Source organism: Polypterus senegalus, chromosome 14 (genome assembly GCF_016835505.1).
Source record: "Polypterus senegalus isolate Bchr_013 chromosome 14, ASM1683550v1, whole genome shotgun sequence".
Lineage (NCBI taxonomy): Eukaryota > Metazoa > Chordata > Cladistia > Polypteriformes > Polypteridae > Polypterus > Polypterus senegalus.
Genome location: NC_053167.1, coordinates 8,718,229 through 8,736,100, shown reverse-complemented (window position 1 = coordinate 8,736,100; position 17,872 = coordinate 8,718,229). Strand labels below are relative to the sequence as shown.

The window sequence follows — 17,872 nt, the reverse complement described above, 5'->3', positions numbered from 1 at the left end:
CTGTTTAGCTTATCTTTATTCTTTTGCATTCTGCCTATTTTCAGTGTTTCCACTTGAAAATGGCTCTGATTTTAAATAAAAATAATTTTTTCTGTCTATTAATAATTGTAGATATATGTAAACTATTGTTTATGAAAATGTAAAAATGTTCAGCATATATGCAGTATCTAAAAAAATTTAAAACACATCACAGTGAATGCAGTAGTTTTACTTTAAAAAGAGACCAACGTTGTGTATTTCTTAAAACCTCCTTGCCCCCTTTCACCACTAATCTTAAAGTTTACATTTCATCCATCCTTGCTGTGTTATGACATGGTGCTGCTGGTTTGGTTGCTGCTTGGTATTCATTTATCTCAAGATAGCGTCAATTCTAGGTGAAGGAGTAGGACCAAAATATCTCAATGAAGAGGAGCATGAAGATGTCTTAGATTTTGAGCTCTTCATTTGGCTGTCCAGCCATCTTTATTCCATGGATTAATAAAAATGCCTTTTTGTATCACAAACTGACAGCTATTGTTCTTCTCCAGTTGTTATTCCTCATATCCAATACTTTTGTCTTTACAGCACCAAAATTGAGAAGGAGAAGCGGGAACTGGCGAAACAGTATGGAATGGTCAGGACCGAGGTGAGTGGCGGGGAAATTGCTGAAGAGCTGGAGAAGGAGCGGCGCATGTTTCAGCTGCAGATGTGTGAGGTAAAGCTCATTGTCCTCCTGGGGTTTAAATGTTGAAATGATTGCATGACTAAAGTGAGCAAGACAAAAGTCCACAGTGATAAAAATACACTCGCATTAAAGGTGTCATATTGCCTTTTTTTAAATTTTGTTTTGAGAAATGAACACAGTGTATACTCAAGCAGATACATTTTGCAGAGCTTATACAGCAAATAACTTCAGAATCAGTCTTGGGAAAGAAAATCTCCAGATCATTTTAAATTAAAAAAAAAAACACAAAATCTAACAGAACAAGAATTTAACCCAACCGAGAAAAAAAGACGATAATGAAGAGCAGGGAGATAATAGAACACAAAAAAGCATCTTTCCCCAACAACCCCGGATGAATGCTAATTCTGTTATAAAAAGTTTTGGACAGATTCAATAAGCAAAAATTTTATTTTTTCTAATTTCAAATAATGTAGAATGGCAGTCAACCACTGAATTATAAGAGGTTACTGAGATTCTTCCAGTTACTCAAGAAAAGTCTCGAGGCTAGTAGTGTGGTGTTGGCTATTAAAATCAGTTTGTCCTTATCCACTTTAAAGTCATCTCGCAGTACACCAGTTCACCTCGCCTTTACTGCCAAGTATTCACAATTCATGTTTGCCAGCATCCATGCAAAACTGTCTTCTTTTTTGCCAAAGCTGCTGTTTTTCCATATTGGGGAGTCACTGTGGAGAAAGGTGCAGGAGTTTAATTTAGTGGACACATACAAAAACAATTTAAAGGTGATCCTTCAAATTAAAATGTTATTAACTTACGTTTCATGCCTTGTGATGAAATGCCTGCTGCTTTTGAAGAGCTTGTGCATAATTGCCCCTCCAGAGCTAGAGCTGTTAAAATCAAGATAAATACAGCTTATGCCAGAAATAAACTTTATTCAGTGGTAAAAGCTATATTCACAAAAATGGTTTAATATCATAATTGAAATTATATTTATACTTGGGGGGTTTTTCCCCTGCTCGCTTCACTCGCCAACTCCCCCGGTCTGTGCTACACGTCAGACACTTCATGTCTCTGACGCTCACGTTGTGAAGAGGGGGGCTGAATGCACGCCAAGGAGACGCAGTCGCTCCTCCGAAACCCCCTGTTAAACGGTGGTACAATGGTAAACAAATACTTTTTTTTTTTTAACCCTCCTCTTTGCTTAGTCAGCTGCTGGCTTGCTGCTGCCATGCCGCGTGACCTACGTCTCGTGCAGCACTTCGAACATTTAAAAGCCTATACAACAGCTGTCCCACTCTTTGTCTTTTATTTCTGGCCCCGGGCATGGTTAAATCTCTTGGCACAAAGTCTCGTCTCGCGGGAAGTGAGTTCTTGTTATTTTTTAGTTTATAATTTAAAAACGGAATCTGAAAATCTAACAACATCACATTAAAGTTCGATAAATTCTGAAAAGGATGATACCAAACATATATATGTAGGTTTTAAAATAGGCCCAATTTGAAGCGTGACAAAAAAGTGACATAAAATCGTTCACAAAATTTTAGGCTTAGGATTTTATATATAGAGAGTAGATGTATTCTGTATATGTAATGGAGGAATTATTACTGAGGGTTGTTTATTTTTTTCCAAGTAGTTTATTTTACCTTAAATATTTAAACAGTATTGAACCAATTTGTTGCTATGCACAATTTTTCCTGCATGTTTTTTTTTCGCATGCTTTTCTCAATGCACTGTTGAAATTGACAGGGTTAAAGTTCAGGTTGTATATAAACAGTGTTTTGTTGATGTCAACATAAGCTTTATTTCAAAGTCTCACTAGTGAAATAATCCCTTCTCTAAAATGCTGGTAGAGATGATAGGATAGTACTTCTTTGTTACATTACAATCAATTACATAATTAGCGTTCCTGTTATGAAATAATGATGTTTTGCTGGTGTAAAAGTATAACATAATAGGTGTCCTTCATAATGTTGCAATTACTGTGTATTACACATATACAGTAGTGTCAATGTTTTATTGGTGTGTGGTACTCCATAACTTAGATCACTGGATATCGCTCTTCATATTATTTGAACTTTACAGAGATCTCTTTCTCCCCAATAGTTCAATTTATTGCTTCCTTATCTTATGTTCCTTACCATGTATGTGTCTTTTGAATGGTATAACCTGATTTTATGGATATTAAAAAGAAAATTAAAATGGTAATGTCAGCAGTTATATTGACTTGTGCAGCAGGATAAATAATTGTTTGTGGTATTATTTTTATTGTGTTATTAAATTATATACACACTACTTTCATTTAATAGCCTATTATTGCAACGTTTGTAAGAGTCTCGGTTATTGCCAAGAAGAATAATAAAAAATACTTTCAGAATCAAATTAGTGTATGTACAGACTGCATTCATTGCTTTAATGACTGAAAGGGAAGATAAAGTGTTCAATTCTACATTGGAGGCTGCAGATAAATTTTGTGCATTGCTCATTTTAACATTTATTTCAAATTATTAAGTTATTTTGATGTGTATATTTTTGACTAATTTTAAAGGTTGGATTCCATTGAAAACAGCTGCCTTATTATCTTTATTCAAAAATATTATACTAATGCTACTGTTGTGAATTGGCATGTTGTTCTAGAAACCCAATTATAACTTGTGTTTGTTCTTACTTTGAAAGAAGTTTATATTCAAGTTGAAAAAATATTTTCATCCAGTTATAAAAATGAAATTTTTAAAATATGAAAACATTACATTTTAATAAAGCACTTTTAAAATTTAAACCACTTAAATCATGAATTTTTATTAAGGTGCCTCATGATCTCTTTAAGTATGTCACTAAATCCCCATATATTTGAAGATACAATTTAAAGACAGAACTACTAATATTATGTAGTATTCTTACTAAATAAGAATATTATAATGTTTTAAATAATGACTGAAAAAAATATGAGAAGTTTTATACACTAGAAAGCTTGTATATTGTAATCTTTTTAGTTAGCCAAAAAAAATGTCATTTTGCTTGACCTCTCATTACATTCATAATGGCTAACACGGTACAGCACCCTAGTTCTGCTACAATTGGTATTCCTCAGCACTGCTGATACACACCTATTGAGTACCTTCTCACCATTTCTCTCCAATTTTAACAGGAAGCCCTGGAAAAATAGATTTACCATGAGTTTGATGTTATTTTTTGTTTTTGTTAATAGATTACAACTAAAAGTAGATGTACTTTTTTAATTTTGAAAATAGCTGGGTACAAATTCTCTACAGTCTTTAATATTGTTTTGTGAGGAATCTTGTGTTTGTTCCTCTGCTGCTTTATTATTTTGCATCATAAATGGCACACATGAACAATTGGCTCCTGTTGTAAAATTATTATGTCCTCCCAATCTGTATTCCATAAACTTTGCGTAACATACTAGATTTAAACAACTTAATGGGGTTTACTACAAGTACAATTTTAATATTTTGGGAATTGGTAAAATAAATAAGTTGTATTGCAAATATCAAAAATCTGAAACAGCACAAATTTAGGGAATATCATATTTGATATGGATGCATATACTCTTATTTGTAACTCACACTTAAAGTTCATTTAAAAAAAATGACTGGATATTACACGTTTTGTGTTAATCAGGAAATTCATATTATAAAGTTCACTAAGATTCAAAAACACACATGGAGCCCCTCAAAAGAAATTTAAAATACATTTTCAAAGGTTTTTTACCTTCCTGGCCGTGATCCTGTGTTGTTTTTTATTTTGGTCATTTCAGTATTTAATCAAAGTGAATGAAATCAAGACCAAGAAAGGTGTGGATCTGCTGCAGAATCTCATCAAGCACTACCACTCCCAGTACAAGTATGCAAAGTTTTCATTTTAGTTCACCACAGTCTGGATCCTCTGTACTCATTATTTTCTTTTGGCACTGCCCTGTGTGCTTTCTGTCCTCTTTCCTCCATCTCTGCTTTATGACTTCTCAGTTTACTAATTGGCCATTTCCTGGCAGCTCTCTGAGCTCAATTGAACCCTCTCTTCACTTGTTCACAGATGTCACTGACCCGGTCTGATGTTGCATTTAATGTATGGTGTTGTATTCATTCTCTTTTTTTGATATTGTACTACTTTCATTTGTTTATGTGAGACATGCAAGTTTGAATATCATTTACTGCATACACGTCTCAATAAAGTAGAATTTAAGTTCTATTGTAGCTTTATTCTTTCTTCACCGATAGCTTTCTGCATTCACTGTTAATTCCAACTCCTTTCTGCTCTCACTGACTGTCTTCTTCGTATTATGACTATGCCTGTGTAACCTTCTGTAATAACTTTGACCACTCCTTGACTAATTTGTGTCATTGATAAAGCCTTCTTGTGTTTCCTGATTGCTCCCACTGACCTCTTTCTGTTTTTTTTTTCTTTTTTCTTAACTATTCTCACTGAATGCTGTCTGTACTTACAGGTGGGTGGATGCACTCACTGTGGTCTTTTAAATCATTATCTTTCCTGGCTCTTTTATTGTACATTGCTTATTTAATTAGTTCTGTGGATAACTAGTGGTACAATGATCATTCAGCTGTAATTGAAATTGCATGGTTTCAGAATTGGACAGCTTTTTCTCTCAGTACACAGCCATCTGAAATAATAAGTAGCTGATTATTGCTGATATTATTAGGTAAAGAATGCCATGCAAGTGTACGCAGTGCTATTTTCTGATGTTTGGTGATTTCTTTACTGTTAAATGGGTGAAACATCATGGGGAGTAGGCATCTGTTGTTTTCATTTTCTCATCCCATCTGAAAGAATGCAGTTTACTTCAATGAGTGGCTTCAAGCCAAATTTCCAGATACTGTTAGTTTAAATTTACCCAAGTAAAATAGCGTCATGCTCCCTTTCCAGTAGCTACCAATGTCATTTTATCCCCCATGTTTGTAAATGAAAGCATCTTACATATACTTTCCCATTACCAACAATGGAGCAGGAGTTGAGTAGACACCCAACTGAAAATGATGAGTGACTAACATTAATGAGCAGGTGAAGCTGGAAGTTCCATGGGGATATGGACTTTGTCTTAGTTAGTTAGCTAATTAAATCATTTAAATTTACTATCAAGTAAACTTAATGTAAGTGAAATGAATGACTCATGGCAATTGGCATCAGGCTTTAATAAATTTTAAATAAAATACTTTGTTGGTTTCACTTACTGGTGCGTAGTACACTAGTGGATCAAATATAAATATGATGTGCTTCAGAGATTTACAGCTCAGTTCTTGTTACCATTCGTCCATCCATTATCCAACCCACTATATCCTAACTACAGGGTCATGGGGGTCTGCTGGAGCCAATCCCAGACAACACAGGGTGCAAGGCAGGAAACAAACCCCGGGTAGGGAGCAGGGCACACACACACACACACCAAGCACACTAGAGACAATTTAGAATCACCAATGCACCTAACCTGCCTGTTGTAAATGGAAGTAAGGCAAGTTTCTGACAGTGACCAGGTCAGTGATCTCTATGACAATGTACTTGATAAAAGTGGATTCAGATAATTAGTGACTGTGTTTTTGAAATAGTCAAGCAAATTAATAATATGTAGTGTTCCACATCCACTTGATTTAAAGGTTTGTAAAGTAAGAAGTGTTCATAGCTTTCAAAATGCGTAATTGTTTATAAAGTTGGAGTTTAACTTCCTTTTTTGAATTGTCCACTTTTAATTTCAGAGTGTTCAGAAGTAGCTGACCAAATTCAGATCAGCAGATTTTTCAGTAAAATAACTTGCTGATAAGCTTTGTCTGTAAAGTGAGGTTCATGTTGGCAGGCCCAAATATATGTTCATGAACCAATAGTAACACTAGTCAAAAATGGTCATATATGGTATCTACCAGTGCTAAATACTCTGACTTTGGAATACAAAATATAGTTTTCTTAGTTGCCTCATCTGACCTTAAGCTGGGCAGTCCATAATTTCAGAAAGCAGAGGAGCAATGAGGCTCAGGAGAAGGCACAGTTCCACTCACTGACCTAATGGTGATACAAACTTGAGTATCCTTCAGCTTCAGACAAGGAAGAGATACACAGTATATACTGAACAGCAGTACTCAGCCATTGATTATATTGAAGACAATTATCAGTTTAATGAGGTTTGTTTTTTGTTGATAAGTTGGACAACAGACGTGCACCTTCATCCTTGGTATTCTGTACATGAATGTCACGTCAAGAATGTGGCAGAATTTATCCTGAGGTGAGGTCGCAGGTTGAGTCAGGGCCAAAGTCACTGCTCACCTTCTGGGTTCTGGCCTTCTTGTTTGGAAGTGGGAAAAAAAATGGGTGAGTGGCACTGGCACATTCATATCACTCTGTAATGTAACCTTTAAGTTGGTCCCCGTAAGAGGTATACAAGGTTTGTGGGATTGGGAATTGCAGATTTTCTCATTAAAGCCCAATTCTTTTTAGGTCAAAGAGATTAGTGCAACTTAAAGCAACATGTTTACCTGCTAAAGTAATGTGATATCAATAACCTATTTCATAAATGAATAATTCCATTTAAAAATAAAACCCAAAACAATTTAATAAAAATGACTCCTTATTTTTGATTTCTGAACAATATTAAAAGAAGTAATATGGAAAATTAGTTATTTTTGATTTGTTTAGCACACCATAGATACTTTTTTTTTCCCAACTTGAGTAAATTTTTAGGCATTTCATTATTAACCTAATCATACTGTCTTTCAAGGATGTGGCATTCTGTTATTTGATTTCAGGCAGTTGTAGAATACTGTATAAATATTGTTTGCAGCGCTGATTACTTTGGGTGTAGGTGTTCTTTGTGGCTTAGCCCAGTAGATATACAGGGTATGTTGTTTGAACCAGGGAACAATTAATTATGGCCTCTTTGGCTTTCTCTACCAAGGATCAATCACTCTAGAGATGTCTACCTTTATGCTTGCAAGTGTCTTGGTGATGAACATTTCTTGAAAGAAGGTTTTCCCTTCTGATGTAAGAAAAATCTACAAGTTTAAATACAGTACTGTATATGGAATAATATATTTTGTATAGTAAAAGCAACAGTGATTTCCAGGGCATTCTGTGTGCCAGATAGCCATGGACAATTAACATTTTAGTTCATATTCAGGCCTCATAGCATGGAGTGCAAGATGAGTGAGATATCAAGAACCATACTAGAGTAGTGTGCACTGTGAAGGGATTCTTCTTTTGAAAAAGAAAGTTCTTAAAAATGGCATTTCTGTCACAGAGGAGCATGCCAGGTTAGTAAGGAGATACACACTGTGCTCTATACCCCTTGAAAAGCAGAAAAGAAATGCAAGTAGTGAGGGATAAATGGGGGAATTTGAGTTTGAAAATTGTCACGAAGTTCTTGAATGTGCACAGTCTGAAATGAGGCTAGTGTGTATGAATTTGAAACCCAGAATATTGATATAGAAGACAGTATGATGAATACTGATTAGATATTGTATTTCAGAACATATTCCTTATGTTGCCACCTACACCAAGGTGTTACTTTACACCCTGTTTGTATTTTGAATTATATCTGTATGTAGATATATTTTCATATGCTGTCTTTTTCTTCCTTCATGTAAAAATGTATATTTTGTTTTTTCTATATATTTGTTCAAGTCTATCTATAGAGATTTACAGTATCTGCTTTGCGAGTATTTGCTAATTCAGTTGATTTGTTGTTAATAAAAAACAAAATAAAAAAGTGACATCTCTGAGCGTACTTGTTACAGATTAATTGAAATTGTCTACTTTATACCAATTTTGAAACAGTGGTGGCAAAAGCTTTGATCCTTGTTGGTGGAACAAGCATCATTAAACCATACCATATCATGTTCTTTGCCAAATGTGACCCATCTGCATGCTTTTCGTTACATCCATGCCACGCACTGTAAATGGTTATAAATTGTGAGATATCTTGGCTGAAGATTTTTGCAAAAGAAGATTAAAAATTGTATACATATATTTTTCTTCTTCCTGTTAAACTTCCTTCATATCAGATTTATGGAATCTGGACCATTTTAACACACCCAAGCTACATAGCAGATTTCCTGATTTTTATAGTTTATTTATTTTTTCATATCATATATGTTAAAAAAAAATTTTTTCCCAAAATAATTTTTCTTTTTTATATAAATCACAATGTTGTCATATGAAATTGTCTCTTTTGAAGATGACTTTCATATTTCATTTGTGAAGGTCTCTAAATGTTATCACGACTATTTTTTAATCTAAAGACACTGGTGTTTGCAGTTTATCTGTGTTTGGAAAGTTGTTTGTTTTTAGTGTCTGTAGTATATTAGTGTTTTAATCCTCACATAATTTTGTGGAAACTTTAATCTAAAAGAACTGTCTTAAGTTGTATTATTAAGCTCTTCTTTACCAAAATCATTATAGCAATTGGAATTTGCTGTTTTTTGTGGTCATTGAATGGTATCCTACATTTTTTAGGATTCAGTTTCCCCATGTTTTTTTTCCTTTTTCTCCAATTTTCTTTTTTGCTTTTCTACCCAAATTAGCCTTATAATTAACACTTATTTTTTTCTTATTCTACTACATATCTATTGTGGTGACTGCTGTGAAAGTTGAACTCTACAGCTAGATATTCAGCTTTTATTTAGAGTAAAATCTTTTTATAGGCTTATGGAGAGGGGAAGGGTTAGTTACCTTGTGTGTCGAGTACAAATCAGAAAAAGGAAATATAAAATGAGAGATGTCCTCCTTGTAAGTAGAGGCGTAGTCGAAGATGTGGTGGGTGATTGACCCAAGTTTGATTACAGTCACAGTGTTATTACTCGAACAACAACTCTCTTCTTACTTTTTTATCTGTTTTCCCACATAGCAGAGTTTCAGTCTGTGTAATGCTGACTCTGCTTTTAGTTTTGATTTCTTCAGCACTTCATTATGGTCATCCCACATAGAGGGTAAAGGTGAGAGTGGTCTTTAATTTCACTTGAGTGAATTAACATTCTCCTACTGTCTCAGTTATTTCCAGGAGTGCTTGACAACGACTGAAAAATTGAAGCAGTATATTGAAGCACTGACCACTGAGCTTGCTGGTGTGAGTATCCAAAGCCTGTGCTCAAATTTCAAATTTTTCCTGCAGCCTAGAGTTCTCTTCCTTGACTTCTGAGTAACATTCTTCAAGAGAGTTTGTCTCACGTAGGAGTGTTGTCATAGCCTAAAATGTTTTCCATACTTAGTTATCCCTATGGAGCTTGAAAAGCAATTAACGCTATACTTAGCTTTGTAGAATGTTAAGAAAACAGGAATAAGAAAAGCCAGTCTTGAAATTGTTGAAGTTTAATTAAAACAGAACTGCTGTCCTCTGCCTCAGATTAAGCAACGGCAAGATGAGGAGAAGAAGCAATTGTGTTTGCTACGAGACCTACTAAAGCCAAGCCTTCAGCTTGAGCAGAAAGAGGTAAGTCACTAGTTATGGTGTGAATGAGCGGTTTGACTGGGCCAGTAAGTATGTCACTCTCTTAAGTGCATAGAATTGTATGAGAAAAACCTCACCACACAGCAGCATGTGGTCTAGAGCTGCTAGATAAAGGGTCTTTTCTTAATATATCTGACCTGCTTCTATAAACATGTTGTCCAAATATGTTGTTGGAGCAAAGCAATCAAAACCTAGGTAGTGTGATAACTTTTTAATGTACTTTGTGTTGAAGTTTTTCTGAGCAGCCAGTCATGATGAATACAGTAAGTGTTCTAGTGATAACAGAGTATATACGTTTTACACTTTTATGACTGTATATTTGTCTCATACAGCATACAAACTGCAGGTGGGGGTGCCAATGAGAAAATATCTTCTTTAAATATCTGCAATAGCTCTGAGTCTATGCTCGGTGAAGAGCCCTATACAATAATAAATTGCATTGAACTGAATCTAGAATCTATAATATAAAAGCTTAAGTCTCTGCATTTCATTGCCCTGTTCTTCAATTTATTGATAACACTGGATAACTCCGTACTGGCTCTGTGTCTTAATAGCACATTGACCTGCACACAATGACATGTTGCACTGATTTCTAACTACCAGTTATTAGTTATGGGAGAACTAGTTGAGTGCCGAGCAGTTGTTAGAGAAAAGGGTTAAATTAGAAAAAGAAGAAAGAACAAGTGAAGTTCAGTGTCCATTATTTGATGGGCTACATGTTAATAAAATGTGGCTTGAAATTTATTTGGATTTCTGTTTTAGAAAATGATTTTTTTTCAAAAATGCAAAGAATAGCTAATAACAAAAAAATTATAGATTTATTAGCAACGTTTACAGCGAAAACTGGTGCCCACAAATAGAAGCATTATGTTGTTCATATTTAAGTTTTAAATCAATTAATTATCCATCTGACATTATCGGGGGGAGAATGTTGTACACTTGGAATAGGAAATTGCATTGCCAACTATTGTAGGAAATCGATTTTGAAGTCATAAACAGACAAACATTCTGGATTGATTATAGTAAGACATGCTGTATCCTGATGAAGAATAATAAATAAAATGCTTTTACTTTTTGCCCAGTATTATTACTGTATATATTCTGCGTCTTTTTAAATGTTTATATTTTTGGAATGCTCAGGCCAGGTCTTGCTCCTATAGTGATTCTTTAACCCACATTAGTTTTCAAGAATATCTTTATCTTGATGTTTTGGTCTTCTAAATCTACTCTGTGGCTTTTCTGAACATTACCTTGATGGTTTGTGAATATCAGGTTTACCATTCTCAACTTTATGTCTTTTAAACTCAAAAGCAAAAGACATTTTTATATGTAACTAGCCAACCCGCGGCGTACCATACACCGCATAATCAGGCCAGTTTTTTGATGATTTTTAAGCACAGGGAGAAAATTAACATTTGAAAAATCGGTAATGTAATAAATCAGCAAGAAAAGCAACATTGTAACAATGCACGGAACGAACCAACACACAATCGTCTGTGCGGCGCTCAGGCGTGGAGGGTGGAACAGGAGGAGAGGAGAAGGACGTCCACTCCGCTCCCTCCGTCATGCTAGTCTGCTGATTTCTCGTCCAGTATGCACTGCCTGCTCATGTGCCCACCTCCAACTCGTCACTCGAGTCGCTGTCGTCTTTGTACAGTCCAGATGCACCTGTGACTCACGTAGACTTTTCATTGCTCTGTGTGGTTTTGGCTGCCTTTCTATATATAATCAACCAAGACACCTGACCACGGTAGTAGCGAGGTGAGAGGGGGGGTGTGTACAAAGTGCAGGAGCATCTACTGTAAGAAGATGCATGTTTGTCGCGGATGCGAATTGCTGTATGTAGCATGTAAAACAGGTTGCTGTGGTGCACGCATTCGTGTTTCATAACCAAAAACACGTTTTTTAAAGACTGCTAACTTCATTGTGTATACGACTGTAGGTGAATGAAAAGATGTAACTCTAGAGAGGGCAACATACAATACAGCGTTTTACACGCTGCATACAGCGATTCACATTCGGGACAAATTGTTTTACACGCTGCATGCAGTGATTCACTTCCACAAGAAACATGCCTCTATGAACAGTCAACGTGGCTCAAAGCTGCATGTAGACTCTATGATGTTGCGTCCAAATTGGTGGGCGTGGTTCTGCAAGTTGTCGTCGTATCCAATGGTCTTAGAGTTGGTGGCCGTGGCTCCTTCCTGCGTGCGCCATGGGCGTCTTACTTGTCGGCGGCTTAGTGAATCCACGCCCCTTCCGGCATGCTTTCCATGGGTGTCTTGCCTTAGTGAATTGTATATATAGATATTTTAACATACAGTATACACTGTTTTTGAACCTGGCAAATTATAAAATTGCTAAAATATTCCAGCCAAAAAAATAAACTTGCCATGTGAAAGATTTGTTGCTGATATATGATGCATGTATCTTCTGATTAAATACTTTCCATGAATCATGCTACTGTCGACTTTTTTTTTTTTTAACCAAGGAAAAATTGCACAGCAGTTGCAAAACATGTACACTTTGTTGTATTACCCAGTTCAGAATCAATGGATGCCAAAACTAGTTACAGTAGTTTTGTGTGCAAGGCAGAAACCATCCATAGAAATGGTGCCTGTCACTTACCCACTCACACTTACCAAGCAAGTTTATAGCTATTAATAAATGTACCATGCATGAATGTACGAACGTGCAAATTCCATATGAATGTTCTCTGAGGCATGAAAATGTATGTACAGTATTTAAGTTTGGTTATTTTCAAATAGATCCTTTAGAGCTGAGTTTTGTTTTTTGATTTAAGTAAACTGTTAGGCACTTGTTATAGTAAAAGAATTTATGATACTCATAACCTTTTTTATGGGCTTCAAACCCCTTTCTCCAGGTTTTAGACTTAGAAGCCTGGTTTATGTGAATGGTCATATCATTTAAACCGAAGTCTCCTTTTGCCTTACAAGAAGCCTTTTTCTTATGTTAAGTTCAATTCTCTTCAGACAGTACCTTTGTGATATTTTACCCCAGCATTGCAGAATCATTTTGGCTGAGCCACTTCATGTGGTTCGAGTTCTTGTACATTTGGGCTAGTAAATTGATATTTTTTCTTCCTTGACAGGACTCTTTAAATCGGCAAACTGTGTACAGTATGCATCAGCTTCAGGCCAACAAGCAGTACGGCACTGAAAAGTCTGGGTACTTATACAAGAAGAGTGATGGGTAATGTGCATTTTTTCTCCGCAGTTGAACTAAGGAGTACTAGATTTAATCCAGTTATCATGTTACATTCTGTGGTGTCATTTGTGAACTTTCAGAATCTGATCATTTTTATGTAGATGTGAGAATTGGTGCAGCAGCAGTTTCTTAACATCTGGTGTGTCTTTCTGCAGATTAAGGAAGGTATGGCAAAAGCGCAAGTGTACCATTCAGAACTGCTACCTGACCATTGCACATGGCACAGTGAGTTTGTCATAGTCCTACACATTTCTGCCTGACCTATGGCTCCACTCTGTGATACTAATGTAACTTGGTCTCTGTAGCCTAACAGACCTCCAACCAAGCTGAATCTGCTGACCTGCCAAGTGAAGCCAAGTTTAGAGGACAAGAAATGTTTTGATCTCATCTCACGTGAGTTCTTGCAAAACGAGAGGAAGAGTTGAAAGTTGGTGATAACCTGTATGGTTCACATAAGAGAGCTGGTTCTATCAAGTGCCTTAGTACTTTATGAATAATTTTTAGAACAATATTATTTTTTGAACGCTTGAAATTTTGAGTGTACAAAAATAAAAGAAAGGTTGAAAAGGCAAGGTACCATCATGTAGCTGTCACCGTTTCACTTTATTTCCTAACTCGCCCACTTTATTTGCCAACTCAGACACCGACCGTCATTACCCTCTTTCAGACAGAGAATTCAGTAAATTCCAAAGTTGGCTAATCTAAGGACTTTGTAAGAGGTTCATGCACTTAAAACCTAATCGTGATAGCCTGGTAATTTCCATTAGTGCATCATATTCATATGTGACAGATCTTGAAATTTATGTAAGACTTCCAGCCTGGCGAGCAGCAGTGGTCAAGTACCTGATCTGCTTTGTTACTAACATTTTTATGAATAAAATAAAGTAGTATTGTTCCAAAAATAGGTACTACTTCATCTGTGACTGTTTCTAAGAGTTTTATTAAAGTCTGTTTTCCACCATTTGTGCACTGTGCACTTCCTGTTTTCCTGTAATCTGAGTTCAGCTCGCTATTATCTGGTACAAAATGCTTCCTTTTACTTACACGGAAGCAGCTCTAAACTGCACAGCTACATCTGATGGAAATGTGGCTAAACCATTTTGCCTTGTCTTAGAAGGACACTTAACTCCCTTATTGTAGAATATGTCCAGTTTTCAGACCTCTTTTTAAATGGCTAACCTACTGCATAAAGCAAATGTTTATGCCCATCTTAAACTAGAAGAAAGTTTATACACAACAATAGCCGAGTCTCTTATGACTGGTTTATGTGCATTAACACTGGAACATTTGGTGTGCAAGTCAGTCATTATGTTTTGGATGCTTGACCTGACAGTTTACATCAAAACAGAGACAGTCAATTCTTAGGGATCATATGAAGTGATGAAGTGAAAGGCCAGTTTGCATATCTCACAGAATTACCACACTAAATTTGTTCAAACGTACTCCTTTCCTGACCATTTATAAGTAACTTTCAGAGAAAACCAGCATGTATAAAAGGGTATATTATTGGACTATATTCCATCTGTTTCAAGGTAAGCCATTTACTCCTTACGTAACTATCCCCTCTTCTTGTTTAGATACTGGATTGCCTAAACCTTTTGAGAACAACCTTGGATAGCTGGGTTTTGTATGTTTCAATATTGTTTTGTGTTTATACTTCACTTCTTTATTTCATACTGCATTTCTAATTACTGGGCTCAAAAGTGTAAGTGAGCTTAAAAAGAATAAATTGAAAGTGAAATTTTAGTGTAGTTTGAGCTCATTTCTTTAGATATTAGCTTGACTACTAACTTCTTGTTTGACTCTGAACAAGAAGCTAGCTAGTGTTTTGCATTGGTTAGAAAACTTCTAAATAAATGTAATGAACAAATTCAAGGTTTTTTTTTTTATAATGACGATTCATTTCGACACTCGCATTCTCCCTGTTGTCTTATGTGTCAAGAAAATGTTTGAAGAAGCTCTGTATTAATATGTTATAATTTTGAGTATACATCAATTCAGTTATTCTTGGTTACTGTATGGTTTGATGATTTAGCATATTTTCATGGGTGGAATGGTTGCTGTGTCAGTGTAAGTACTATTGGAAAAGTTTCTAATAAACATAAGAGCAGCCTTTCATACTTCTCCTGTATGGTTTCTATGGCAAGTTTCAATTGAGTCTTTTTACAGGAAGTATTAATGGGAAAACTTTTTTTGTGGTTTAATTGGAGAGGTTTGTGCTCCTTGTCCAGATGTTTTAAGCACTGTCCTGTTTGCTTTTTTAGACAACCGAACATACCACTTCTTGGCAGATGATGAGCTGGAGTGCACAGCGTAAGTATGCAGTCAGAGAAGTGCCCCAGTAGACAGCCTGTTTTATGTGCATTTTGTTATTGCAGTGATCCTCCCTAGATGAATAAAAACATTATCTAATAAAATAACTCGACTTGGTCCCACACATCTTCATGCACTCTTATCAAATACATGGCGGTATTAAGTCCTTGTTATTTATTTCCTCTCTTGCCCTTCCCCTAAAGTCACACATCCTTACTGCTTTGGCATGTAAATTGGTCATTGCCCACACTATCATACTTGCATTCTGTATCATTTTCACAGCCAACTTTTTCCCCCCATTTATGTAATCTAGCATTGTCTAACAGAGTCTGTTCTCTACGGATTTTTTTTTTTTGGCCATGTGGACAAATTGGCCTTGCTAGTTTAGTTGCCATTTACTGAAGTCTTCACATTGAAGCATTCTACTGGCAGTAAATATGGGTTTGGTTAATGCATTTTTGATGCACTCAAAATAACTTGTTATGAATTTATTTCTTCTTTCTAAACATAAACGTTGTTATATATTGATAGTTTCTTCCTGTGTATACTTAGTGTGGATTTTTAATGGAAAAAAGAAATAAAAAGAATCTTGGGTCATTCTTTATTGGCACATAACATTTAAAATCTCCCTACAGCTACAAGATTTAAACTCTGCGGCTCTTTGGTGCCATCATGTGCATGCGACTATCTATTCATTTTGTTTTTTTAAACTCTCCTACCGTGTCCCTCTGTTGAAAACAATTTTTTTCCATACTATGAAGGAATACTTTGTGAATGACCTTTATTCTGTTGTGCTGTGCTTATTCAGAAGTTTGTTGTCTACTAGATATTGTGTTTTGTGGGCCTTTTCCTCAAAACGTGCATTGTGAACATAGCTCAGCAAGGTACTAACAGAGCTTTGTTGTTATTTTTTTTTTCTGTGTTCAAGGTGGATATCAGTTTTGACCAACAGTAAGCAAGAAGCCCTGAATGTTGCACTTGATGATAAGCCGTCTTGTGGGGAAAACAGCATTGGAGATTTAACAAAAGCTGTTATTGATGATATCCGCCGTATGCCTGGCAACAACATGTGCTGTGACTGCGGAGCACCAGGTTAGAGCAACTGCCCTTACTGGGGACAGACAAATATGTTTTAGGAAGAACTTGAGTCTGGAACGTTTGGACGGAGTAAAGCAAAAACAGTCCTACCATGTTTTGGAATATGGGGAAACAGGCAGAGGAAATGGGCACACCAGGATACTTGGGGAAAGGCAGTGGTGTTTTTGTGGGGTGACATGATGAAATGTTAGGTAATTACAGAAAGCAGTGTTTAGGGTGATGTTGTGAAAAACAGAAGGCATTCATCCTTAGATGTGTTTCTGAATTTAAGTGTCTGCGTTATATACAGTAAACCTCTTTAAAAATATAAAATGGAGGCTTCACACAATTCTTAAGAAGATATATTTTAAACATATAAAAAAAGTTCTAACAAAGAGTGACAGATTTTGCATAGCTTAGTTGAAACTGTCGGTGTTAAGTGATTGTGTTCTATTCACCTTTTGCCAATCCACTGGTTTCACATCCTATTGGCTTATATGGCTTCTTACTCTGGCTTACTCATCCTTCAGTGCCATTCACCTCTTTTCTCTGTTGCTAGATCCAATGTGGCTCTCAACCAACCTGGGCATCCTGACATGCATTGAGTGCTCTGGTATCCACCGCAAGATGGGTGTTCACCACTCCCGCATACAGTCATTAGCATTGGATAAGTTGGGCACATCAGAGTTACTGGTGAGTGTGTTTGCATATTAGTATAATTTGAAGGTTTATTTTTTATAATTTTCAGACAGGACTGAAAAGTTAGTATATATTTTTTGTTTTCTTAGAGAGAGAAAGGGGATAAAACAATGTCCATGCACATATATCCCACAGTTGTGATATGGCGCAGTTACTGTAAATGTGAGCTTTTGTATTTTGGCTAGGCAGTGATAGGCAGGTTCTTCAGTTGCTCAATGGCATATTTTTCATCTGAAGTGGAGCTGGTGACACAGTTGCCAAATTAATTTTTTGCAGGTAGCTAAGAATGTTGGGAATACTGGTTTTAACGAGATTATGGAGGCTGGTCTTAAGAACCCTGCTGCCAAGCCATCAGCAGACAGTGATATGTGAGTTAGAGAAATATTCATCTTTTTGATATACATCCACAGCGTACTGTTATCCCATATGAGACAGCA

At 35.9% G+C, this 17,872-nt stretch overlaps 1 protein-coding gene across 2 annotated transcripts in view; it reads left to right on the top strand.

The window, feature by feature from the left end:
* The window catches only part of unm_sa1614 (un-named sa1614), a 51,615-nt gene that overhangs the window by 16,344 nt on the left and 17,399 nt on the right, over positions 1-17,872 (top strand). For both annotated transcript variants that reach the window (XM_039776605.1, XM_039776604.1), the window contains exons 6-16: positions 565-694; positions 4,434-4,519; positions 9,662-9,737; positions 10,014-10,100; positions 13,231-13,331; positions 13,502-13,571; positions 13,652-13,739; positions 15,611-15,659; positions 16,588-16,751; positions 17,296-17,429; positions 17,712-17,803. In XM_039776605.1, the coding sequence (XP_039632539.1) occupies positions 565-694; positions 4,434-4,519; positions 9,662-9,737; positions 10,014-10,100; positions 13,231-13,331; positions 13,502-13,571; positions 13,652-13,739; positions 15,611-15,659; positions 16,588-16,751; positions 17,296-17,429; positions 17,712-17,803 (1,077 nt within the window). The remainder of the gene's footprint in view (positions 1-564; positions 695-4,433; positions 4,520-9,661; positions 9,738-10,013; positions 10,101-13,230; positions 13,332-13,501; positions 13,572-13,651; positions 13,740-15,610; positions 15,660-16,587; positions 16,752-17,295; positions 17,430-17,711; positions 17,804-17,872) is intronic.